General features: G+C 46.3%; 1 protein-coding gene across 1 annotated transcript; it reads right to left on the reverse strand.

Annotated features, from left to right (window-relative positions):
- Positions 1-2,908: 2,908 nt before the first annotated feature.
- Positions 2,909-27,230, reverse strand: SERPINF1 (serpin family F member 1). The gene is made up of 8 exons (XM_036768958.1): positions 27,050-27,230; positions 17,413-17,498; positions 15,288-15,492; positions 13,676-13,831; positions 12,378-12,581; positions 7,990-8,132; positions 5,529-5,739; positions 2,909-3,267 (listed from the first exon to the last, which is right to left on the reverse strand). Exons 2-8 carry the CDS (start codon positions 17,491-17,493, stop codon positions 3,008-3,010), a joined length of 1,260 nt encoding a protein of 419 aa, XP_036624853.1. The 5' UTR covers positions 17,494-17,498; positions 27,050-27,230; the 3' UTR covers positions 2,909-3,007.
- Positions 27,231-27,515: the final 285 nt, after the last annotated feature.

Consider the following 27,515-nt stretch of genomic DNA (forward strand, 5'->3'; position numbering starts at 1 on the left):
CATGATTTCATAATACTTGTGCCTCTTTTGTAAATTTTCCAGTTTGGAAGCAACATAGAAAAGGCGCCCCCCCGCCCCCGGGAAAGGCAGACCACCCCAAGCCCAAGCTCACCGTATGCGTACCCAGCATACGAAGAATAATCACAAGGGTCGACTGTGGTTTCAGACCCAGCATTCTCAGAGTGAGGCTGATGACTTGAGGATGGCACAGCCCCCAGCCCACCCAGAAAGCAAGTAAACAATTCAAGAGTTGGAAAATTCTGCTTGTGAGAAAGCCACTGGCAACTGGAAAAGGCCAGTTACCCACCATTTGGATGTGGACAATTCGGGCCTAGGGGATGAGTGAGGCTCCGTTATCAGGGAATTACTGCTTGGGGCCGGGGTTCTTGACCCTACCACCCCCAGGGGTCTGAGGATAGATTTCAAGGGAGTCTGGGAACTTGGCTAGGGAAAAAAAATTACACCTTTTCACATCTCTAACCAAAATTAAGCATTTCCTTCCCTAATGAATGGAGGCAACAAGCATGATTCTTTGAAGGGATCTATAGATGCCCTCAGACTGCCCCAGGGATCCCTGAGCCCAGGGAGGGGAGGAAGCCCTGTTAGAGGCATAGGAAGTTGTGGGACAAGTTTGCGAAAAGCAGAATATCTGTTTTCCCAACTGCTCTCCCTGTTGTGGCAATTTCACTATGTGCCAAGGGCACATTTGAAAGTGCTCAGAACCAGCTTTTGGCCAGGACTGGTGGCTATTTTCTTCTAACCTGCATGGGTCCCAAAAAGGACCCAGGCAATTCTCTCCTGGCTACTCGACGTGAAAAATGTGTTCCTGAAAGACTGTTGGGAAATGGACACCTCTCTTACATGTGGACTTAACAAGTCTTCAACTTTTTGAACAGACTCTTGGGCATCTCTTCTGTAAGTGAAGAATTCTTTCAGGGAAACAAATCCCTCCCCTTATGTATCTGGCTCTTCTTTCCCCCAGCCCTGCTCTTTTCCTGACTTGTCGGGATCTATGACATCATCCCACTTGTACAAAACCATAAGTTTATCTTTGGCCCCATTAGTAACCAGCATAGGGTCCCCGAGGCCAAGGCCAAGCCCACTGCCACCTCCTCCATGAAGACCACAGAGCTTTTTCTGATTTGTCAGGTAGTATTGGGTACAGTAGTGATTAGTGTGGTCATATTCACTTAAGGATAAGTGCAGGGGCAGTATCTTATCTAAGCTTCCTGTGTGTTTGCATGTAATCGATGTTTAATAAATATTGAAGGAATCTGGACCTGAGCCATAGGCAGGCAAATGTACCATGACAGATTCACATGGGTGGATATTAGGGACAGGAAGGAAGGGACTGTCCTACGCTGGAGCTGAGGCTCTAGCATGTGACCCTTGGGCTTCTGTCCAGATGAGGGATCCCTGTGTATGATAGAATAAAGTGGCCCCTGGACTCACACTCCAAAAACCCAAGTTGGAGTCCCAGCTCTGCCCCTTACTAGCTATGAGGGAAGGGGTCATGTATAATAGGCAAAACGTGAAGTTAGGAAGTACTGGATTCAAATCCTGCCTCAGACACATGACCTATGTAGTCCTGGGCAAATCACCTCTCCACATCTCAGTTGCCCCATCTGTGGAAAGGGAATGATAGCCCCTACCTCATAGAAGAGCTGGAAAGTTCCAATAAGGGAAAGGGTAAAGAAAGTGGGGCAGGTAAGTGGCACAGTAGGCAGAGCCCTGGGCCTGGAGTTAGAAAGACCTGAGTTCAAATCCAGCCTCAGACACTTACGAGCTGGAGAAGGGAATGGCAAACCACGTCAGTACCTGTGCCAAGAAAGCCCCAGATGGGGTCACGAAGAGTTAGACACGACTGAACAACAGTAATGGAAAGTATTTTGAAACAACTACCATGTAAATGGCACACGACCTTGGGCAAGTCACTTAACCTTGGCGAACCTGTTTCTTCATCTGTAAAATGGGGCCTCTCCCATACACAATTGTAATAAAGGTCCATAAGATATGTTTGTTTGGACTGGGCCTGTGATTTCTTTGGGTTAGAGAACTCTTACTGAGGAGATTACCTCTCCCAGTGCAGATCGGCCACTTCGGCACAGAGAGGCCAAGGACTCTCCCAAGGTTACACAGCCAGAATGTGCTAGAGGCATGTAAGAATCCAGTAGTGAGCTGCCAGATCGTGGAGTTCGCTAACTGCAAAGTGCTGTTTGAATACCAGGGAATAGTTGCCAGAATTTTAGAAGGCACCTCGGTAGCACTTAGCCCAATCCATATCTCAAAGAAAGGCCTATTAGGACAAACCCTTCTCTTCTCTTTTCTTCTCCCTTCCTTCCTCCTCCTCCTTATTCATCCATCACCAGTGGTCACTCAGCCTTTAGTTGAAGATTCCCTGATAAGGGAGGAGAGGGGACTGTTTTTCATTTTCCTTTTGTATTTCCAGTGCCTCATTTATTGCCTCGAACATAGCAGGCACTTAAGAAATGCTTGTTGGATTGCAGAAACCCACCACCTTTCAAGGCAACTCATTCTCCTTAAGGACAGCCCTGTCTGTTATCATCAAACTTAAATTTTCCTCTTTGCTGTTTTTGCCCTTTGCTCCTAGGTCTGCCCCGAGGGCCAAAGAGAACAAGTCTGACCCCTCTGCCACGTGACAGAGCTTTAAATACTTCAAGGTGCTTTTAAGCTGGCTTAAAAAGTGGGGGGGTCGCCTGCCCCCCCCACCCCTCCCCCCCCCCCCCACCCAGATGACCATCCTGCATGTGGGAGGCAAATTCCCCAGGTTGTTGTGAAATTCAGGCCACTGCAAGCTAATGCCAGGTTTTGCAGACTCATCCTGAAAAGCCAGAAGCCCCGCAGGAACCGTAGACCCCATAGCCCAGGACAGAGGCAAAGCAGGCAGTTTTCAGAGGCTCACATGACCACCTTTATTGCAGAACGTGTGTGGGAAAGTTGCAGGTCAGCCTGCGGACAGCACATACACCAGTCCGCCCTGGGTCACTCAGAGGCCCCTGGGGTCCATGACTTTGCCGATGAAGAGAAGGGCCCCAGTGTCCGTGTCCCGGAGAACAAAGATAAAAGGCTTGTTTAGGTGGTAGTCCAGAGAGAAGGTGAGGCGAGCCGGTTGGAGGCTAGGGCTGGGCCCCGTTCCCGCCCCGTCCTCGTTCCACTCAAAGGCCGCCCTGTGTTCCACCTGGGTGAGCTTGATGGGTTTGCCTGTGATCTTGCTGAAATCCGGGGCATCAAACAAGGACTGGAGCTCTGAAGAGAGGAGAGATTGCCATGAGAAGCCTCTTGTCCCCAGAGCCCCAGGGAGAACCTCGGCCTAGGTCTAGAAGGGACCTTCAGGGTCATCACCAACCCTTCTTTTACAGAAAAGTTCTGCCCAGAAAAATGAAGGGGCACAGTGAGTAGAGCACCGGCCCTGGAGTCAGGATGACTTGAGTTCAAATCCAGCCTCAGATCTGACTTGACACATTTACTAGCTGTGACCTTGGGTAAGTCACTTAACTCCAATTGCCCTGCCTTCCCCCCTTCGAAAAAAAAAATGAAGGGGCTTATTTATGTCACAGAGAGCAAGAAGAGAGCACCATACAGTGGAACCAATCGTGGATTTGTGACAACTGCCTCTGCCTCTGCCTCCTAAAACCTGCACAGCCAGTCCCTTGAGGCCTCAGTTTCTCATTTGTAGAATGAGGGAGTATGCTAGATGACCTCTAAGGTCCCTTCCAACTATAAAGCTGGGATCCCAAGTTCAGAACCAGGATTTGAACCCAGATCCTCAGATTCCAAATCTGGATTCTTTTGATTGTACCATACTAAATCTCAGATCCCCACAAGGGACCTTAGAGATTAGAAGCTCAGAGATTTAGAGCAGGAAAGCACCTGAGAAGTCCCCTAGTCTAACTTTCATTTTACAAATGAAGAAGCAGGCCCAGAGAGGGCCAAATGTGGCCCAAATCACGTGAAACATCTACTAATACAACAGTAATCATGACCATTTATCAGGTACTTCGAGGTTGGCAAAATGTGTCACATGCCTTATTTCATTTGTACTTGGCAACAACCCCATGAGGCAGGTGCTGTGAGTACCCCCCCTTCACAGATGAGGAAACTGAGGCTTAGTGACTTTAAAAAAAAAGAAGGAAAAGAGAGAGGAAAGAAGGAAGAGAAAACAGGTCCTCTGACTCCAAATCAGGTGACCTTCGTTTAGCAGAGAGAGAGAGAGAGAGAGTGTGTGTGTGTGTGTGTGTGTGCAGCCAGCTGGTACAGGGGAGGGTGCCCTAGCAGTGACCTAGTTCAGACAAGTGCTTTAGGAAAATCCCTTTGGCAGCTGAGTGAAGGAGGAATTGGGATGAGGAGAGACTGGCCGGAGAGACACCAATGAGGAAGCCATTGCCATAGTTCAGGTGAGAAGTGATGGGGGCTTAGATGAGGGTGGGGCTTTGTCAGTGGAGCCAAAGGGGCATCTTCAGGAAATGAGGGTGGGGAAAAAGGTGAGTTATCTGAGCTGATAAGGTCCACCTGAACCTGCAGCGAGGGGCCTTGCCCTTCCTGCCAACCTCATCATAGCTCCCAAATCGTCCAGGGCTTCAGGAGACCAGGTGGGGAGGAATCCAGCCTCAAAAATCCCCACAGCTGCTCAGATTAGGGAACCATCTCCGTTCTGAATCGCTGCTGATCAGCTCCCTTCCCATGATGTTGTGGGAAGAACACTGAACTTGGGTGGAAGTCTCAGCTCAGATACTAGCTGGGCATTCCGGGCAAGCCACTCTGCCTCCCTGAAGTCTCATTTTCCACACATGTCCAATGGGGATAATATATATTTGTGCCCCTTCTCTGGGCCTCACTTTCCTTCTCCATAAAATGGGTATGATAAGGCTTCCACTGCCTCCCTTTCTAAATTGTTATGAGGTCTCAAATGAGATAATGCATGTCAAAGCTCTTTGTAAACTTTACAAAAAAAACAAGCACTGTTTAAATGTCAGTTATTATTTATTCCCTGCCTCCCACGAGCAGGGTGAGAAGAGAACTTTGTAAAACCTAAGGCACCCTAGAAATGCTCAGCAGTTCCCTCACGCCTGTAGGATCAAATACAGACTCCCCTGCTTGGCATCTAAATCTTTTTACAATGGGGCTTTGGATACACACACATACATACACACACATATACATAGAAACCCATGTACATGTACATACCTACATGTATGTAGATGTAGATATACACATGTGTGTACACACATATACAGATAGATAATAGATAGCACTTCCATTTATACATTCTACATTCCAGCCAAACTGCCCAGCTCACTACAGAGGAAATGGGCTCAAATCCCATCTCTGTCCCTTATTACCTTGTGTGACCTTGGGCAAGTCACCTAACCTGTAAGGGCCTCAGTTTCTTCCTTTGTCAAATGCAAGAGTTGAACCAAATGGTGTCTAAGGTCCCCGCATTCCTAAAATCTACGCTATGCCCCATTGTTCATGTCACCTGATGTAGGATCAACTGCTCGCCCACTTACTCAGCTGTTTCACGGTTTCAGTGACTTCGCCATCATGGGTCAGCTTGATCTTAGGCACAGTCAGCACAGCCTGGATGGTCTTCAACTCCCTGTCGATATCATGGACAAACTCAGAGGTGAGACTCTCCTCAATCAGGGTCAAGTTCTGGGTCACTCTCACAGGCAGGAAGAAAATTATACTCATGCTCCCGCTCAAGGGCAACTGGGCTATCTGAGAAGGTAGAAAGGAAGCATTTCAAAGTTAATGAGGACGGGAGTTATGCACACATGTGCGTGCATACTTCCACATGCACACTGCCTCCATATCTTCTGTTAGAGCTTATGAGGGGGACTCGCCCCTTCATCATCAGCCCCATCACTACTCCTCATAATCAAGTTAACAATTATTCCAAGTTCTCCGTGGCAGACAGCATGATACAGTCAGTCAATCAACATTTATTAATCCCCTACTATAGACCAGTGTTAAGTGCTGGGGATACAAAGAAAGACAAAAGATTGGTCCTGCCCCCAAGGAGCTCCCAGTCTAATGGGGGAGACAACATGCAAGCAACTATGCACAAACACAACAAAGACAGGAGAAATTGGAGGCGATCAACAGAGGAACCTACAGAATGGAGATTTAGGGGACCTAGGTTTGAATCCTATTTCTGCTGCTGTGTCACCTTAGGCAAGTAACTCATCCTTCCTGGGCCTTGCCTTCTGCCTCTTTGTCAGATGAGGGCATAGGACTTCATAACCTCTGAGGCTCCTTCCAGCTCTGAAATCGACGCTTTAGCCAAGAGCCTATGAGTCCTTCTGCATGGACTCCTGCTTATCACTTTCTCCTGCTGCTCCTGCCACAAACAAGCTTCTTGTTTTTAATTGGGGGAACAGGAAATGAAATATTGAACCGCTTTCTTACAGCAGGCTGAAACCAAGGGCACTTGAAAGGAATTCTCAGCCAAGGCAACAATGGGCAGGTGGAACTGGAATTGGATTCTGAGTCTCTCCTTTCCCCCCAAGGCCAACCAGCCTCTAGGGTCAAATGCCAACTCCCTTGTTTAGTATTTAAAGCATTATTAGCATTTAAAGCCCTTCCCAACCTGGTGTGGCCAGTCCTTCCAGGATGCTCACCCATCCAATGCTACCCTATTGAAGCATTCAGTCTCACTGCCCTACTTGCTGCTCCACATCCGTTCCCTTTCATCTCTCACCCCTCCCTATGACTTTGTCCAGGCTGTCCCCCAGCCTGGCATTCTCTCCTTTCCTGGCCCCTTGAAGGTTTAACTCAAATGTCAACTCCTACAAAAGGTCTGTACTGTTTCCCCATGGTCTGGAATTTGTTTACTTTTATCTATATCTTGTATTAACTTTTTTATGCATATATCACATCCTCTGGTTAGAAAGTAAGCTCCTTCAAAGCAGGCACTGTCCTGTATCCTCAGAACCTAGCTCGGTGCCTGGCATGTAGCTGGCACTTAATAAATGCATGTTGACTTACTTGGAAACAGAGTAGGGCACTTTGCTAAGTACTTTAGGAAAATAGCGGAGCAAAAGAAAAGACTTACAAGGAATCGCACCTGCACATGGTGGGTACCTCCAGCACATACACAAGCAACACACTATAAAATGTCACTCATTCAGATGTCACTCAGTCAGAGCTGGTGAAAATTAATTTACTAAAGGCTGCTTTTCTGATATCTAGGAAGGACAGCGTTATTGAGCTGCCATAAGGGACAGAAGGAAGCTTGCTACCATGGAGTGGAAAGCAGAGAGTTCAGTGCCAATCCGTGAAACCTTAGGCACATCACCTAGCTTCTCTGGAAAAGGAGGGGAGTCGGACTAGATGGAAGGTCCTCCAAGGTCCCTTTCCAAGACTGGGGACTACCCCATGTCCCTTCTCTCGACCTCCCCCTTCCTTCCATTTCTTTCTCTATGGGAGCTGAGGGTGTTTCTGGTTGGAGAGGAGGAAAGGAAGGCCCCTGTGGGCCCTTCGGTTCCATCCTTTTATCTCTGTTGGCTGACCTTGGTGGGTGGAAATGGTGGTGCCTTCTCTTCCCCCTCTTTAGCCCCTCAACTCTCTGTCTATCCTAGTAATACTAAAGCCTTCTCTCTATCATCTCCTTGTCTATATCTTGTTTGCACATAACTATCTGCATATCATCTTCGCCACTGGGATATCCTCCAGGGGAGGGACTGTCTTTTACCTTTCTTTGTACCCCCAAGGACTTAACACAGTGCCAGGCATATAGTAGGTGCTTATTAAATGCTCCCAGCACTGAATCTTTAGTGGAAAAACTCTAACATTTCTGGTGAGGGTAAAACTATGAGAGGGTCTCTTCCCCCTCTCTGAATCTCATTTATGTCATCTGTGAAATGGGGATAATGGCTGGATTTGGATTTGGAGTCAGAGGAGCATCCAAACCACTCTCTCTCCATGTGACCTTCACCTCTCCTGACCCTACCCCACTGCCAGACAGACCTTGCAGTTGAGGTCAGAGTCCAGGCCGTAGCGAAGGGTGGCCTTAGGGTCTGACATCATGGGGACTCTGACGGTCCTGTCTTCATCCAAGTGGAAATCCTGAAGTGAAGTCTTTCTGGAGTCGAACTTTGTCACCCACTGCCCTGGAAAGAGACATCAGACAGACAGCAGTCTTTCAGCAGAGCGAGAACAGCAGGGACCAGGAACGTCAAACTAAACGAAGCAATGGATTTGTACTAGGCCTAAAGAAAACTAGCTGGTTGGAAATTGTCCTGGTTAAAGAAAACCTGTGAGAATGAGCATAGAATGGTAACTAGAATCCTAGATATATTGTGTAACCTAGAATGTGGGGTCCAAAGCAGTGTGTACAGGACATTGGAAACACTCTTAAAGTAGCATTAGAAAGAAAAGAAGCTGATTTGACATTTTTATATACATAAGAGCCAGACTGGAGAGAGCATCTAGCCCAGTCCCTTCATTTTCGAGATGAGTCAGTGGACAGAAGAGATCAAGCAACTTGCCCCTAGTCAGACAAGTAGAAAGTGTCAGACACAGGATGTGACCCTGGGCCCCCGACTCCCAAGGCCAATGCTCTCCCACTGTACCACATTGCCTTCCTCTAAAGTAACACACATTTTTGTAGCAGTCTGGGAGGAGCGGAGACTGGTAAGAAAGACTTTGATTTCTCTTTTTTGGGGGGAGGGGGAAAGGGCACAGAACCCTTTTATAAAATTAGTCTACAGTCACGATCATTTCAAATAACAGCGTTTTAGACCTAGAAGGCGCCTTAGAGACCATCCTGTCATCCATAGTGGGGTAGAGGATGGAACCCTGGACCAGAAGAATGAAGGATATAGGCCAGAACGCCACCTCGGACGCTCACCTGGATAAGTCACCCTCTCTGTGTTTCCTTGTCTGTAGAAAGGGGGTGATAACAGTGCCTCCCCCACAGGGTGGTTTTGGGGATCGAGTGAAGTCATGTAAATGGATCACTTTGTAAACCTGGAAGTCATATAGAAGCATGAGCTTCTTTTGTTTTTTTGTTTGTTTGTTTTTAAAACTGGTTTACTGATTTCATTGCATTGGGGAAGTCTTAGAGAAATTTTCCAGCCGCTGTGGACCAGCACCTACTCTGCAGGTAGGATCTTAGCCATTTGCCTGGAGTCCCTGGAGCTGAAGTGACCTGGCCAAGGCCACACAGCCAGGAGGAGTCAGAAGCTGGAAATCGTAGGTCAGGCCCCCAGAGGAATTATTATAATAATAAAAGGAAGGAAGGCAAATGAGGCACAAGGGGGTGGAGCGGGGGCGAGACCCCTTTTATAAAATTAGTGTAAAGACACCATCATTTAGTATAACAGAATCTGAGAGCTATATCACCTGCCCCTGATAAATCTGACCGTGTGACCCTGCGCCCATTATTGAACTTCTCAGTGCTGTGGGCTGACCTCCAAGACTAGAAAGCACAGAGAGGCTGCAACCTGCATTGATGGAGAGTGATCCCTCACCTTGGAGTTCCTTATATAATGTAATAATATAATGTTAATAATGTAGGGCTTTACGTGTCATCCTCAAAACGAGATAGGCACTGTTGTTATTCCCAATGAACAGATGAGGAAACTGAGGCCAGAAGGAATCAAATGACTCGCCCAGGGTCACCCAGCTAGTGTCTGAAGCAGGTCTTCCTAAACCCGGGTCCGGCGCTCTATCCGCTGTACCACCAGCTGCCTATCCGCATAAAATCACAGATACCTTCAGATCCAAGCTAAAATCCCACCTCCTGCAAGAAGCCCTTCTCAGGCCTCCTTCATCACAGTACTTTCCCTCACAGACTACCCCGAATTTATCCTGTGTACCTTCTCTGTTCGCAGCTGTTGGCCCCGGGTCTCCCTGTCCGAGGGCAGGGACTGCCATTTGCCTCTCTTTGAAACCAAACTGCTTAGCATACTGCTTGGCACGTGGTGGTTGAATCATTTTCAGTCGTGTCCAACTCTCTGTGACCCCATTTAGGGTTTTCTGGGCAAAGATACTGGGGTGGTTTGCCATTTCCTTCTCTAGCTCATTTGACAGATAAGGAAAATGAGGCAAACAGGGTTATGTGACTTGCCTAGTGTCACGCAGCTAGTCTGAGGCTGGATTTGAACTTCCTGACTCCAGGCCTGGCACTCTGTCCACTGTACCACCTAGCCGCCAATGGAACGTAGTAGGTGCTTAATAAATGCTTGTTGGCTTAAATTGACTGTTTTTGTTATTACAGAGGAGGGAAGGGAAGCTCAGAGAGGGGAAGACAATACGTATTTATTAAGCACCAACTGTGTGCCAGGCATTATATTAAATGCTGGAGATACAAAGAAAGGCAGAAGACAGTCCCTTCCCTAGGAACTCTGGGTTGGTCAATAAGGGGAAGCAATAGCAAACGGCTATGGACAGACACAATACATACAGAATAAATAGGAAATCATCGATGAAGGGAAGGTGTTAGAATTAAGAGATTGGGATTCTGGTAGAAGCCAGGAGGGAAGTGCCTTGCCCTCAGTCAAATAACCAGTCCATAGGAATGCCAGGGTGAGAACCTAAGGACCAATCTCATGCTGCTTTGATATGCTAATCCTCCGAGTGCAGCTCCCCTGCTGTAGAATCTGGAACTAATATGCATTCCTGGAAGTCAGTGTTTGAAGCAAGGGCGCCATCCAGCTGCTTTCAAAGGCTCCTGGAGCAAGCCTTCCTCCTCCTCCTCACTGGCAGAAGGAAACCGTCCCAGAATGCTCATCACTGCTAGCCATTCACCAGCTCGCCCTGGCTTCCTCGCCCCAACCCTCACCCTCACCCACAAAAAAGGACTCGACCCCAGTCTTTAGCTCATCTAGGGCATCTTCTGCCCATGGCTGTGGGGACATACCTGAAGGGGTTCCCTGTGCCCACCACCACTGGTTGGCATGAAGCCCTACACTCCCCTCCCTGGAAAATATACATATATACATATGTATATAGAGATAGATAGATAGATATACATACATGTGGGGTGAGGCAGAAGGCTTTTTGCTCCCAGGGTAGCCTCAGAGACTTAACATTGTGGATAGAGAGCTGGTGCATCAGTCGGGGAGGGACCCACACAGGAAAAAAGCATGAAGGAGTGCATGTGGAGGAGTTAGGAAGACCTGAGTTCAAATCCTCTCTGACACATCCTGGCTGGGCAACACTGGGCAAGTCACCTAATGGCTCAGTCCTCTGGGCAATTCTGTAAAACTGTAAGTTGCATAAGGCAACTAGGTGGTGCAGTGGATAGAGCACCAGCCCTGGAATCAGGGGGACCTAAGTGCAAATCTGACCTCAGATACTTAATAGCTGTGTGACCCTGGGCAAGTCACTTAACTCTGATTGCCTCAAAAAAAAAGGGACTATAACTTACAAAGAATTGTGTTAGTAGTGGGGAGTCCTTTACCAGGACCTGAAATCTCAGGCCAGTCAGAAACCAAACCTTCTGACCCAAATGTACAAAAATATTTATAGCAGCTCTTTTTATGGTGGCAAAGAATTGGAAATTGAGGGGATGCCCATTAATTGGGGAATGGCTGAACAAGTTTCAGTATATGAATGTAATGGAATATTGTGCCATAAAAAATGATGAGCAGGCTGACTTCAGAAAAAACCTGGAAAGACTTACATGAACTGATGCTGAGTGAAATGAGCAGAACCAGGAGAACATTGTACACAGTAACAGCCACAGCATGCAATGACTGACTTTGATAGATTTAGCTCTTCTCAGCAATACAAAGATCTAAGACAACTCCAAAAGAATCATGATGGAAAATGCCATTCACATCCAGAGAAAGAACTATAGGAGTCTGAATGCAGATGGAAGCATGCTGTTTGCTCCCCTTTTCTTTTGTTGTTTTGTTTCATTTCTCTTTTTCGTGGTTCCTCTCATTGGTTCTAATTCTTCTTTACATCATGACTTATGTGAAAATATGTTTAATATCAATGTATAAGTACCACCTATATCAGATGGCACACAATCTTGGAGAAGGGAGAGGGGACGGAGGGGGAGAAAATTTAAAGCTCAAAAGCTTGTGGAACTGAATGTTGAAAACTAAAAATAAATTAATTAGTTATTAAAAAACAAAAAAAAACTAAACCAAACCTTCCCGGTACCAGCAGGGAGAAGTTCCTCCTCTCATGTCTAGTGGTGAACTCTCTAAAGCAGGGACTGCTCTGTTTTCCTCTTTATATTCCCAGTGGGCTTGACACTTTTCCATGGTGGGCACTTCATGCTTTTTTATTCATCCATTTCCCCTTTCTGATCCCCCCTTCACAAATTCCAATCTGGCCAATCCGGCCTCCTGGCCCCAGACCCGCCCCTTGGCTGACAGCAAGCATTGCTGGGTTCTCACCTTTGAAGTGAGCCACAGAGAAGAGGAGAATGCTAACATCATTGGGCAGATCCCTTGAAGACCTGGAGATTTTCCCTTTCGTCTGAGCCTGAACCCAGTTGTTCATCTCCTGGAGATCGATCCGTGAGTTGCCCGTTAGGATCCTGGGCCTCGTCCCATAAGACTTTTCCAGTGGCGCAACAAAGCTAGATTTTATCCGCAGCTCTAGGGAGCAAAGAAATGGTCAGTGTAGGAGAATGAAGTCTAGTTCTTTGACCTTGGAACATGACAGGCCCAGGCTATGGGTCACCATGCATGGGCTTGAACTGGCTACCCAGGGCACTTCAGCCTCTTCTTGTAGCACTCAAAGCTCTGACTTTCTATCCCTAGCACCTGGTATGGTGCCTGGCACATAATAGGCACTTAATAAATGTTTATTGAGAATTATAAAGACCGAGCATGGCTCGAAAAAGAGATATGTGAAAACACCTCCGCCCCACCCCTTTGCAGAACTGGAAAGTCTACAAGAGTAGTACACTGAACATATTTTCAGACTTTTTTGAAGTATAAAATCAGTTATGCTGATTTTTCCCTCTTTTTTCTTTTTATTTCTTTTTAAAATTTTTTAAAATTCATTTTGAACTTAAATCCAAAAAAAAATAAAAAAGAACATTTCCATGTATACAACACAACATAAAGAGAAGATTCCATATAAAGCCATGAAATTCTATTTCAAACTGTTTACTTTTAAAAAAACTATAATAAATACTACACATTATATTTCAAAGCTACCCTGTTTTTCTGCGCTTCCTTCTAAATTTTCTTTTGTTTTGCTGTGCACCTTTTTTTCCTCCCTCCCTCCCCATCCTGCCCTAGAGAAGGCTACAATTAAACCCATTATTTTTTTTCTCTTAACAAAATACTATTTGTGGCTCTCTGGGAGAAGGAGAGGGAGGGGCAAAGGGGAAAACTATAGTGATGGGAAAAAAAACCCAAAAGGCAATGCTAAAAACGTATTAAAAGAAATAAATGCTTGTTGATCCATCGATTTCTAAAAGAGTTTTTTGAGGGGATTTTCCTGCAACGGACTCATTCTCCTTCTTGCTATTCTACTCGCCTATCAGTGCTCAGCTTCATCTACTACCCCCCTCAGCCCACCATGTTTAGCCCACCATGGCTGGTGCTCTGGGCTGCCCATGCCTCCCCTTGTTATCGGCAGAAGGCATGCTCGCAGAGTGCCAGGTCCAGTCCTGAAGGACATATACACGACCTGGGGACCAATCAGCATTCTTTTTCTGCCACTGAGTCCAAAGACTTACTTTTTTCTAAGACAATCCGGGAGGCGCTCTTTAGATTCTTCTGAGAAGCAGTGACAGAGGCCAGGAGTTCCTTGTAAGTGCTGTGAATGTCTGGGTTGGTAATCAGGTCATAGTAGAGGGCACGGTGAATGGTGGACTCTGTCCTCTGCTCAGCACCTGCCTCATGGGTGATCACAGATCATGGAATCAGAAACTTAGATGAGGAAGGGACCTTTATTGGCAGATCGTCACATCCAATCCCCTCATTGGAGACAAGAAACCTGAGGTCCAGTGAAGTTAAGTGACTTGCCCAAGGTAACATGGGTTGTAAGCAACCTAGCCAAGATTTGAACCCAGGCCTTCCGACTCCAAATCCATTCTTTTCACTTTATTGAAGGATGTTGGGTTCAATCAGTAAACTGAGAGCAAGAGAAGGATCTTGGCTGCAAGATGGGGGTTCTGCCGTCCATTTGTTTTTCAGTCATGTCCAACTCTTCATGACCCCGTTTTGCGGTTTTCTTGGCAAAGACACTGGAGTGATTTGCCATTTCCTTCTCTAGCTCATTTTACAAGATGAGGAAACTGAAGTAAACAGGATTAAGTGACTTGTCCAAGGTCACACAGCTAGTAAGTGGTTGAGGCCAGATTTGAACTCAGGAAGATGAGTCTTCCTGACTTCAGGCCTGGCACACGATCTGTGCCACCTAGCTGGGATACTAAGCAATTATTCCCCATGTCTAAAGGATCAAAATGTATATATATATATATATATATATATATATATATATATATATATATATATATATATATGTGTGTGTGTGTGTGTGTGTGTGTGTGTACATATGTGTGTGTGTGTGTGTATCACACTAGGAAAGATTCTAGTTGGAACTAAGGAAGACTTTAAAAAAAATTTCAGTAAGAAGAAGCATAGGTGACTAAGGAAAGGTATGGGGTACCTATCCCTAGAGACTTTCAATAAGAAAATGAATAGCTGTTGGCCCTGGATGTAAGGACACAAGCAAGGGGAAGAAGGGAGAGAGGGACAGATTACCTGGACAATTTCCCAAGGCATCCCTCGGTCAGCAGGTAGAGGCTGATTGTAGCCTTTACCTAGTGAGATGATTATGTCATCACAGCCCTCCCCCTACACATACACATCCACAATCCAATTCTTGGGCCAGACTTCTTAGTCCCACCCTACCCCAAGACAGTGGCACTCCAGGCATTGTGTGACCAAATTCTAACTTAAAAATTCACCTGTGGGAGAACAGAGGGCTAGGGTATAAGTGGAGCAGACTCAGAGGCCATCTAATCCCACCTCTAATTTTACAGATGAGGAAACCGAGACTCAGAGAGACTAAGTGACTGCCTGTGGTCACATAGACAGTAAGTATCCTAGGAGAATTTGAACTCAGGTCCTCTGACTCCAAATCCAGTGCTCTCTCCACTCCTCTCTGCTCTTGGACTCAAAGGGAACAAGTCCTAGACCAGGATTTCTTCACCATTTTTGTGTCCTGGACCCCTTTACCAGTCTGGTGCAGCCTGTGGCCCCCTGCTCGGAAGAATGTTCCATAAATGCACAAAATAAAAGGGAACCGATCATAACGACTAGACAGATTGTGGGAGAACTCACCCAGGGAGAGAGCAGACAGAGCTGTGGCCACGCTCAGCGGAGACAGAAGCACGTTGGCCGTGGGGCTCTCACTGGACTTCTGGCGGTAAAGGTCATAGCCAAAGTTGGAGACAGCTGCTGCCAGTTTGTTCACGGGAACTTTGAAGAAGGGGTCTTCCTCCTCTACCACCGCGGCCCCAGTGGCATCAGGCCCTGGCAGAGGCTCCTAGGAAAAGCGTAAGAGCTGCAGATTTAAGTCATGAAGAGGACTGAAATTCCCCAAGCCCAGGCAATCCATGGACCATTTCTCCTTGGTTTGGGGAGGCAAGCTAGACAAAGGAACTCTAGGTGGGTGCTTTCCGTTTTTGTTGGCTAGAGGATTTAACTTTTTTAATTAACCTAGCCTAATGTTAAAAAGAAGAGTTCCTTAAGTACCCACCAGCTCATGGATGGGGAGAGGCCATCCAGAAGCAGGCTCATTAGCAGTTAGTCAATCAACCAGAATTCATTAAGTGCCAACTATGTACCTAGCACTGTGCTAGGCCCTGATGAAATGAAACTGACCCTGCCCTTTAAGGAACTTTCTTATTAAGGGAGATTTAAATAGTCAGCCAGGTAAACGTTTAAGCTAGCTCTTTGTCAGACAAGTTCCTGAGTGCCGCCTGTCTCAGGGCGCAGAGAGACTGAAGGGTCTGCACAGATATAAGTAGCGTACAGAATGAATACAAATAAATACTAGGTAATTATCTACAAAGTAGTCGGGGAGAGAGAGCACCGCCCTTGGGGGAGTAAGTTAGCAGAGTTAGCAGAGAAGCCAACCTGAGATTCAAGATGTGTGACAGAGAGATGATCCACAAAGTATCCACATTTGGGAATGGAGAGTGGAGTCCTGTATACAAATGGGAGGAAGAGAAGGAAGCAAGTGAAAGAGAGAGGAGAGGGGGAAAGGGACGTGAGAGAAAGAAGGAGGAAGAGAGACACAGAAAGAGGGGGGAGGGAGGGAGGGAGGAGAAAGAAGAGAGAGGGAAAGAGGGACAGAGGGACGGGGTGGGGGAGAAAGAGAGGGGGAGAGAGAAAGAGACAGAGAAAGAGAGACAGAGAGGGAGAGACAGAGAGGGAGAGAGACAGAGAGGGAGAGACAGAGAGGGAGAGAGACAGAGAGAAATAGAGAGAGAAACAGACAGAGACAGAGACAGAGAGAAACAGAGAGACAGAGAGAGAGAGAGAGAGAGAGAGAGAGAGAGAGAGAGAGAGAGAGAGAGAGAGAAAAGAAAAATCATTTAAATGATTACCAGGAGCCAAGCTCTGTGGTAGGTGCTTAGAATTCACATACAACAACGAGGAAGTTCCTGACCTCAAGGGGCTAGGGACTCCAAAAACTATTTAGTCTAAATCCTCCATTTTACAAAGGGAAAAACAGAGGCCAGGTTGGGAAGGAGCCTGGCCCAGGCTCATTGAAGTACTAGATGAGAGTCAGAATTCACACCCAGGTCTCCCTTCCAAATCCAGTGTTCCTTTCACTCCACAACACTCAGGAAGGACTCGGGGACAAAACATTCCTCTTGCCTCTTGGCAAAGATGTGGTAGACTCTAGGTATGGACTGTTTTTCAGACACGGCTAATGGGCTGATATGTTTCATTTGGTTCTACTTATTTGTTATAAGGGCCATTCTATTGGAAAGAGAGGGAGCATCAGGAAGTGAGAGTGATGTGCAAAAAAAGAAAACAAAAGCACATACAGAGTATTTTAAAAGAAAAAAAGAGATTCTTCTGCACCCTTTGCTGTAGCCCAGGGGTTAGCTCAGGTCACCTAATGGGCAGGACAGCCCTGGCGTGCTCGGTCGCTTTGCTTTCCAATGTCCTTTCGTAGAAAAACAAAGGAGGAGGAAGGCAAAGGAAAGAGACACTTGTGTAGGGCTTTGAAATTTATGAAATACTCTGTGGTGGGCAGTGGCACAAGTATCATTATCCCCACTTTGCAGATGGAAAAGTGGCATGATTTACCCACAATCACCCAGTAAGAGCCAGGACTTAAACCTTTTCAGGGTCTCCCAACATCCCAGAACTTTCTCTAAGGTCTGAGACTTGTGAGATTCACTCACCCTCCTCCACCCCCGAACTCACACGTACCCCATTCTTCGCTCACCTCAGCCCCTGCTGTGTTCTGGGAGTTGCTATAGCCCACGAAGGCTACAGCCCACAGGAATGCCATAAGAGTCTTCATCATGAGGCCTGTAGGAGAAAGGAAAGGTGGAGAGGTGCCAGCTTCAGTGGAGTTCGACGTCCTAAGGCTCCTGGGCAACCCTAGGTAGAGTGTGGTGTGGGATCAGGCCTGAGGTGCAGTCTCAGCCCTAGGCAGCTCCTATAACTTGGGAATAACTGGATCAACGAGTCAGTCAAGAAGCATTTATTAAGCTCTTATTGTATACCAGGGGTAACTAGAAAGCATAGTGGATAGAGTGATGGCCCTGGAGTCAGGAGGACATGAGTTCAAATTTGGCCTCAAACACTTACTAGCTGTGTGACCCTGGGCAAGTCACTTAACTCTGTCAGCCTCAGTTTCCTCATCTGTAAAATGAGGTGGAGAAGGAAATGGCAAACCGATCCAGTGTCTTTGCCAAGAAAACCCCAAATGAGGTCACAGAAAGTCAGAAATGACTGGACAACAAATTATTATTAATTATTACTACTACTACATCATGCCACTTCCTATAAACCACAGTGTGATGGCCCACATGGTACTTTTACTCTGTTCATTGTCTATTTGGCTCCTGTAGGTTCATAGAGACGTGACAGACTCATCTCTGGGCTGTCCAGAGTCTGCTGTGGGGGAATCAGTAAATCATTTTCCTGTCAAGGAATTGGCCTTGAGAGGGAACTTATAGGATTGAGACTTTAGGGATCATCTATTACAACCCTCCCCTCCCCCCTGCTTTTTATACCTCTGGGAAATGGGACTCAAAGATGGGCAGTGCTTTACCTAAGGTCACACACATTAAAAGTAGCAGAGTCAAGATTTGAATCCAGGTCACAGAATCATAGATTGGGAGCTAGCAGGGAGCTTAAAGGCGAGTAGTTCTCAAATGGACCCCTTTATACTCTTAAATATTATTGAGGACCTCCAAAGAGCTTTATGTGACTTATATCTATCAATATTTACCATCTTAGAAATTTAAATGTATTAGACCCTCCCCCCCCCCGAAAAAAAGGGTCTTTGGGACTCACCGCCACCCACCCATCCACCCCCAGGTACACAGACCACATTTGAGAACCACTGGACTAGTACAACACTTTCATGTTATAGATGAGGAATAGAGAGTTAAGTGACTTGCCCAAGGCCACACAAGCCACAGTGGTGGGACCAGGATTCAAACCCAGTTTCTCTAGTGTCATCTACCGGTTAGAACATGAGATTGGACCCCAGGATTCCTAAGTCCCCACATTCTGGTCTCCTCACAGCAGAGACAAATGAGTCATAGATCTAGAACTAGAAAGGACCTCAAAGGCCATCAAATTCAACATTTTACAGATGAAGAAACTGAGGCCCAGGGAAGGTAAGAGACTTATCCAAGGTCATACTGTTGGTAAATGTCAGAAGTGGGATTTGAACCTAGGAATTTTGACCCCAAAGCCATCATTCTTTCTACCATATTCCTTCTATTCCAAACCTGTGTTTGCTACCAGGATTTATTAAGGCTCCTCTCCTGTCCTGCTGCCCCCTTGGCACTTTCTCCAGGTTACTTAGCACTATGCAAGTCAAGGAAGTAAAGACAGGGATGGGGATCCTTTGACCTTGGGTGCAACCTTTTGACTGAGTCCAAGTTTTACTGAAGTTTTATTAAGGGAATTTGTTCTGTGAAGTTTGGATTCAGTTAAATGGCCACACTTGAGGACCTAGAGGGCCTCGAGGCCACAGGTTCCCCACCCCTGCATTAGACCTTGTAGTTTCAGCTAAAAGGCCAAAGATACCAGATGAAGGTTTAACAACGTGGATTGCTAGTGACAAGGGTTACATTGACTGTTTCAAATTCCCCCAAAAAGATCAAAGAAAGAGGGAAAGGACTCATTCATATATAACAAAACTATTTATAAAAGCACTTAGTGTTGTAGCAAAGAACTGAAAATAAAAGAAGGGTGTGGGATGCCCCTTAACTGAGGAATGGCTCAACTGACTGTGGTAGAGGAAGGTCATGAAATATTATTGTGCCAAAAGAAACAACAAAAGGAATGGATAAAGAGAAACCCAGGAAGACTTCCATGAACTGATTCAAAGTGAAGTGAGTAGAACCAGGAGAACAATTTATACAATAACTATGACATTAAAAAAAAAACAATCTGGAAAGATTTAAAAACATGAGTTCTTCAGTTACATAATTATGTTACATAAGTCAAAGGCAAATCTCTTCATTTTCCTGGGCTTCAAAGTCTTTATCTGTTAAAGTGTGGGAGCTGGACTAGGTGGGCTTCTTAGGTCCTTTCCAGGTCTAGACCAATGCAATAATTAGCTACTACACACCAGAGGACCAATGGCAAAACACAATACTAACCCCTCGACAGTGAAATCAGGGATTCAAGGGGTTAAGTTTATATATATATATATATATATTTGTATGTGTATGTGTATGTATGCATGTACATATGTATATCTATATACATACACATATATACATGTATATACACATATATATACATGTAAATACGCATGCATATTTTGGGACATGGTCAATGTGCAAGTCTGTTTTACTGAACTATCCTTATTTTTTACAAGGGGTATAAAAATTTGGGGTGGGGGAATGTAGAAAGAAAAAAAGAATCATCAATAGGGAGACCAAAAAAAAACCAGAAAATAGAATCCTTGTAGCATTTTTAAAAACTCACAGAATATTTTTTAATTCACAGATAAAAACAGAAAGAGATTCAGAAGACACAAATAAGCAGGAAGGCATTAATACTACTACCTGAATTTATTATGTTCTTTTACAAATGTGAGATGTATGTAATCGATAGTGATTTGGCATATAATTTTCTTTTGCTGTTCTGTGTATATGGAAATGCCTGTCTTTGATGATATTTCTTAAGTACACAACAACAAATTTTTTTTAAAATTTTAATTGCTTCTTTCAATTCAATAAGCATTTATTATGTGCCAGGGATTTTTGGGGGGTGGGGGGGAGAACTTTATATATGATTTCATTTTTAAAAGGTATTCCCAGTGAAGATGCTCCCTTTAACAATGCAGGTGAACACCAACTTGGTCACTTAAAGTCTTAGAGAGATGCCTAGGACACTGTGAGGGTAAGCAATTGGCCCAAGGTCACACAGCAGTATGTGTCACAGGCAGGACCTGAACCCACATCTTCCTGGCACAGAGACTATCCACTATGTCACGATACTGATGACAAAAAGACAAAATGAAAACATGCCCAGTCCACAAGGAGTTTATATTCTAGTGGGGGGAGGGGCAGGGCGGGGTGTGGACAACATGTATTCAAATAAGTAAATACAAAATAGAGTAAATACAAAACAATTAGTTAGACCAGGGGAAGTACTAACAATTAGAAAGATCAGGAAAAGACTCATGTAGAAGATGTCACTTGAGCAAAGTCTTGAATAGAGCTCAGTATTCCAAGAGGAGATCATGAGGAGAGAAAGTATTCTCAGCATGGGAACAGCCTGTGCAAATGCTTGGAGGTAGGAAATGGATTGCCCTATACAGGGAACAACAAGTACACTTGGCTAGAATGGAGAGCATATGAAGGTAAATAACATGAAATGAGTCTAGAAAGGTAAGTTGGAGCCAAAATGAGGAAGACTTTGAGTGCCAAGCCTAGAGGCTCAAAATCAATCACTTGAAGCTTCTTAAGCAGGATGGTGGCATAATCATGCCTGTGCTTTAAAAAAAAAAGAAAACAGCTTAGGTTCCTATCTGTATCCCAAAGAGATTAATAAAAAAAAGGAAGGAGATCTAAATGTACAAAAATAGTTACAGCGCAGCAATTTATGTGGTGACAAAGAATTGGAAAGTGAAGAGACACCTATCAACTGGGAATGGCTGAACAAGCTGTAGTATATGATTGTGATGGAATACTATTGTGCTGTAAGAAACGACAAAGGGAATGGTTTCAGAAAACCCTGGGAAGACTTCCGTGAAGACTTCACAGTGAACACAGAGTGAAGTGAGCAGAACCAGTAATAGCAATATTGTAACAATGGTCAACAGTGAAAGATGTAGCTACTCTAATCGATACAATGATACAAGACAATTCCAAAGGACTCATGAAGAAAAATGCTATCTATGTCCAAAGAGGTTGTAGATTAAAGCATACCATTTTTTACTTACTTTATTTTTCTTGCTTTTTTGCCATATGGCTAATATGGAAATATGTTTTGCATGACTTCACATGTATAATTGATATCATATTGCTTGACTTCTCAATGAGTTGGGGGGGGGTTGGAGGGAAGGAGAGAACTGGGAACTCAAAATTTAAAAAAAATGAATGTTAAAGTATAATTACTTTTTAAAAAAATAGCTTGGATCTGATTAATGTGAATAATTAATCCCCTGAAATGGTCTCATGTATTCAAATTTGCACTATTTGAAGTTAAAATTGTTTAAAACATGGTAATTGGTTCCAGCCTAATGGAAATATGCAGTGTGAATTCAAATACTGTGACTGCTTTGGGAGATTTATTATTCACATTATTTAGAGCCTAGGTGTATAACTGTGGCAGCTATGTGGAGGATAGATAGGAGGGGAGGGAGAGTGGTGGTGGAAACAACCAATTAAGAAATTAGTAAAGTAGTCCAGGGTAGAGGTGATGAAGGACTAAATTAGAGCACGTCTCATGTCTGGAGAAAAGGAGACAGATGTGAAAAGTAGATTAGACAAGACATGACAATTGATCGGCTGTGGGAAGTGAATGGAGAGGAAAGAATGGACAATGACTATGAGATTGTGAACTTGGGTGACTGGAAGGATCATGGTGTTCTCTAAAAAAAAAAAATAGGAAAGTTAGGAAGAGGGGTAAGGTTTGGGGAAAAGAAATGTTCTGTTTTGGATATGTCAAATTTCAGATCATTGGATCGCATTTCAGATCTTAAGGCCAAACCCTTTCATTTGTAGATGAGAAAACTGAACCCCAAAGAGGATGAGTGACTTGCCCAGGGTTGAACAAATGGTGAGATTGGAGTGAAATTCAAACCCAGGGCTCCTTGACTCAGAGGCAGCTGGGCATTATAGCTGATAGAGTGCTGGCCTCAGATACTTACTAGCTTAGCTTTGAGACCCTGGGCAAGTCACTTAACCTTTGTCTACCTCAGTTTCTTCAACAACAAAATAGGGATCACAATAGCACCTACTTCCCAGGGTTGTTGTGAGGATCAAACAAGGTAATATTTGTAAAGCACTTAGCACAGTGCCTGGCACATAGTGGGTCTTCATAAATCCTTGTTTCTTTCCTCCACATCCAGCACTCCGTCCATTACACCACGCAGCTCCATCTCCCAATGGAGACATCTAACAGGCATTTGGTGATACAGGACTGGAGCTCAGGAGAGAGATTTCCAGATTTCTTTCCATTAAGATTGGGTCATTCCTCCAAAGAGGCCACAGCTCATCTGCCAGATGCTGGGCATTGGGGCTCTGCAGGCTCTTACCCTCTTTAAGAGGGGGCCAGAGGAAGAGGACCAGGAAGCTGACCAAGTGAGAGTTAGTCCCTCAGGAGCAGTTTTTCTCTGTGCAAGATTAAAAATCTTGACATTCCCCTGGCTCCCAGCTGCCCACTCCACCCAAGAAGGAGCCCCACCCAGAGCTGACAGGGCCTCCCAGCCAGTTCTCATTTGGGAATTCATGCCAATAGAGGCTGTGGTCCAGGGATGCACCCAACTGAACAATCTAGTATTGGGAAATGCAGCTTCAGAGGATCCAAACCTGCCCTGTCACCAAGAGGAGAGCAAAAGGCCTTCTGCTCTGTCCCTGGAACAAGGCTTGGAACCGGGTGCCTGAGACAGGAAGAAAGCTGAATAGTTCAAGAACTAAATCATTCCCCCCATTCTGAAAAACAATCCCAAAGCATCCAAGGGTTGTGCTCTCCCTGGCTAGACCCATCCGAGACATTTATCCTTCTGTCAGTTACAGCTAGAATTGGAAAGGACAGAAGAGGTCACCTGGTCCAATCACCCCTTTTACAGATGAGGAAACTGAGACCCAGAAAAGTGAACAGACATGCCTAAGGTCACATAGGTAGTAAACAGGAGAGCCAAGATTGAAACCCATGACCTTTGATTCCACATGCAGCAGTTTCTTCATTGATGTCAACAGCACAGGCCCTCTCCACACCAACATTGATTACACCTCCTCACTGGAGGTGAGCAAAGGCTGGAGGGCCACATGTCAGGCTACTGTGGTAGAAGGGATGCCTGTTCAAGTAAGGGCCCTTCCAACTCTGACCTCTATTGGTCCTGTGATTGAATAGACAGTCTTTGGTGGCAGGGGGCCTGAAGCTGAGAAATTTCATCTGGATGATGGCCTTCTGTACACTCAGCCAGGCTTGTCCTCAGACAACAAATGCATTGTCCACCATTTTGAAACATCTTCAACCTAGTAGAACTACCTATGTGACCTTGGGCAGGTCACTTAAGCTTTTTTGGCCTCAGTTTCTTCATATGTAAAATTAAGGGGTTCATAATCATAATTCCCTTCGCAGACCAGAGGACCACTAATTTTGGCCCAGACTTCAAGAATCTAGGATCATTTCCACACAATAATGAGAGAAAAACTAGAGGAGATGAACCTAAATAAATAATTTAGTTGATTGGTTCTAACCTCCAGTTCATGCTGGAGGGGGTGATGGGGAAGGGGCATAGAGGAGATTCTATTTTCCACCAAGGACTGTGCAATAGAGGTATTGGTGTGCATATGGCAGTGGGGGAGTGGGCAGTTGTGAGACCAGGGACTCTGCCCTCACCAGAACACATCTCCTCATGGTCAGACAAAGGTCATACAGTTTGGCAAGAGCAAGAGATTGTTATCTCCTCTGCACACATGTGGAAAAAAAATGGCACCGTCTCATCCAAAGGGTAATGGCTGGGCCACGAACCCCGGCAAGCTGGAAGCACTGGGGGGATGGGGTTGGGGACAGCTGGCCTCGGTGTTGTCCAGCTCACTTGTGAGACCAGGCCTGGCCTGGCCTAGCCCAAGCCAAGCCAAGGTCAGGGGCCCACCCTGAAGCCACATCCTCCAAACCCAGACGAGGCAGCTGGTATTTAACGAACCTCCCTGCAAGCTGGGAAGACAAGGAGGAGCCAGCACATGTGTTTCTAATTAAATCCTGTTGTACAGAAAACACTTCTCCTCCCAGACCCACAAACCCCTGAGCACCATATGGAGGCTGAAGCAGAGGAAGGGCCTGACCCCCTGCCTCTGCAAGGAAAGGATTCTTCCTCTCTACAGGGGCCTGGGAGAGGTCAGCCCCTGTTGGACCATACCCCATCCAAAGCAGAGTCAAAGATTGATTATGGTGCCCCAGGCAAGCACTAGGAAACATGTCCGGGACAAGCTGTGTAGAAGAGGCTTCCAGGTCAACTTTTTAAAGACGAAAGCCAGGCCTTGAGGGTGGAGACCTCAGACTCATGGTGGGAGAACATAGGAGGGGTTGGCTCAGGGAGGGGAGCAAATACGCCTTAGTCTCATCACAGGCCCCTCGAAGGACTTTCAAAGTCAGCTAGTTCAACCTCCTCATTTTGCAAAGGAAGAAAATGATTCTCAGAGAGGTGAAGCCCAAGGTCATTGTTCAGTCATGTCCCACTCTTCATGACCCCATTCAGAGTGTTCTTGACAAAGATACTGGAGCGATCTGCCATTTCCTTCTCCAGCTCATTTTATAGGTGAGGAAACTGAGGCAAACAACGTTAAGTGACTCACCCAGGGTCACACAGCTAGTAAGTGTCTGAGGCTGGATTTGAATTCAGGAAGATGAGTCTTCCTGACTCCAGGCCCTGGGTTCTGTCCATTGTGCCATCTAGCTGCCCTGAAGCCTAAGGTCACACAAGTGATAATTTGAACCCAGGTCAGCTGACTCTTTTCTCCGTACTGCACATAGGTTCTCATTTTAACTATTGATTTCTAATTAGAGAGGCAGTGGAGGTAGTGGATAGAGAGCCAGCCTTGGGAAGCAGGTAGAGCTGGGTTCAGGTTCTGCCTCTGATACATGCCAGCTGTGCGTCCCAGGAAACTCTCTAAGAATCCATATTGTACAGAAGGTACCATTCTACACTGGTAGGGGAAGGATCCTCATTAGCAATCCCTATACTAATGAAGTTATAGGTCTAGTCCAAAAGACACTGCTAATTGGGTGCTAAGCTCAAAGTGATGTGGAGTCCAGAGCAGTCAGTGCCCCTCTAAGCCTCTGTTCCCTAGGTCAAAGTCCCAGTTGTCCCATCCTAGTTAAGGCTCTGACCCAGCATTAAGTTCTTCATTCCTCCCACCTTTGAGAACTCAGTCTCCTTCCACTTCAGACTCAAGGAACCAGAATAGGTCAAGCCAGGCCTCAGGTCTGGAAGAGGTAGCCTGGAGAAGGGCCCCTCTTGCTTTCTGGGTGGGTCTCCAGGGCTGCTTCTCTCATCAGTCCCAAGGGGCCTGACTCGATCTATGGGTGAGGCCAAACACCCTCACACCAGGGGAGCTGCTCCCTCACCATGCTGCCCCTCAGGAGCTACGGCTTTTGGCAAGAGACCCACCCTCTCTTCCGTCCTTGGCTGGAACACTAAGCAGTATGGGGGAGAGCCAGGCAGCGGGGTTTCTGGGAAGCCAGTCGATTTTCTTTGGCACTGCGTCTAATCTTTACTGTGGCTTCCCCCTGGGGAGCAGAAGGGGCGCGGCAGTCTCCAGGCCATTGGCTCACCAGCATCCCACATCAGACATCCCAGGCTTGGCCAAGAAGCTTTGCTCCTTTGGAGGAGGCCGATGCCCCCACTGGGATATTGTGCTCCAGCACATCTGGAAATTGTTTGGCTGGCACATTGAAGCAGGAAAGGGAGACTGAGGATGGCCAGGGCCCAAGCCCCAGCTGTACCCTCCCCCACTCATTCCCCCTGAGGCAGAGTTCAGCTAGACAGCTGCTTCCAGAGTTCTGGGGAGTTGCCTTTGAAATCAGCACCAGCTGATTTTGAAAAGGAAGAAGAGAAAGCTGGATGTTGTCAGTGTTGGACAGGGGAGGGAGGCTGTGGGGGTGCCAGTAAGGGCTTTCTCTCCTGCTGCTCCACGTGGGAGCCCTTCCCCAGCCCATCTTCTCCTAAAGGAGATGGGAAATGCCTTTGATTTGCTCCCAGTGAGATAATCTATGTAAAGCACTTCCATGTGGATGTTACCAATCACCACCATTAATATCTCTATGTGTGGCTGCCTCTATCTACCTCTTTTCCCCACTGACCCTCCCATTCTCTTGGGAAGCAGCCCAAGCCTTCTTTTATGTCTGGGTGCATAAATTCTGCAAAACCCAGGGCCTTCTCCTTCTGGCCCCACATTCCTGCCCCTCTCCCCTAAACGCCACGGCCAGAAAGCATTCGTTCCATTCTTGCAAATGCCCAGGCCTTGGACGCCACTCCCCCATTCTGTGAGGGTCCCCTTCCCCCGGCTTGTTCCCCAAGCCTTTGCTGCAGGTCTTAGGAGAGACCCCCATCCTACAAACCCCCTCCCTATGCAGGCTCCTCTGGTCTCTTCTCCTTAGCCCCGGAGCCCGGGGTGTCCTTTACTCTGTCCTAGCCAGGGTGGGAGCTCCCTTACCTGGGGATCCTGCCGGTCTTGCTCTCAACTTTGGTCAGACCAAGCCCGCACACAGTGAGGGGTTCCTTCTAAAAAGTACATTAGTCTTCTTTTTTTTTCCCCAGCCTCCCAGTCCAACAGCCAGCCGGCTTCAGATTACAGCTGTGCCTTTCTTAAAGCAACCCGCTCTCATTTTGGATGCTGCCGTCGCAACATAGCCTGGGGTGAACTTTAACCGGACCCACCCCTCGCCCCAGCACCCCCTCACACACCGGTCACTTATTAATAGGAAAAGTAACACTCTTTCTAACAGGAAGGCCGACTCCCCATGACCCCAAGGCCATGAAGGTCCCAAGCCAAGGCACCGGGTGGGAGACTGAGGCAGAGAGAACGCCTGCCTCGAGGAGGATGCAGTTCTGGGCAGAGCGCAGTGTGGGGACCGGAGACCCGAGCTCTGTCTTGGCTCTGCTTCTAACACCTTCACTTT

This window comes from Trichosurus vulpecula, chromosome 7 (genome assembly GCF_011100635.1).
Source record: "Trichosurus vulpecula isolate mTriVul1 chromosome 7, mTriVul1.pri, whole genome shotgun sequence".
NCBI classification, from domain to species: Eukaryota; Metazoa; Chordata; class Mammalia; order Diprotodontia; family Phalangeridae; genus Trichosurus; species Trichosurus vulpecula.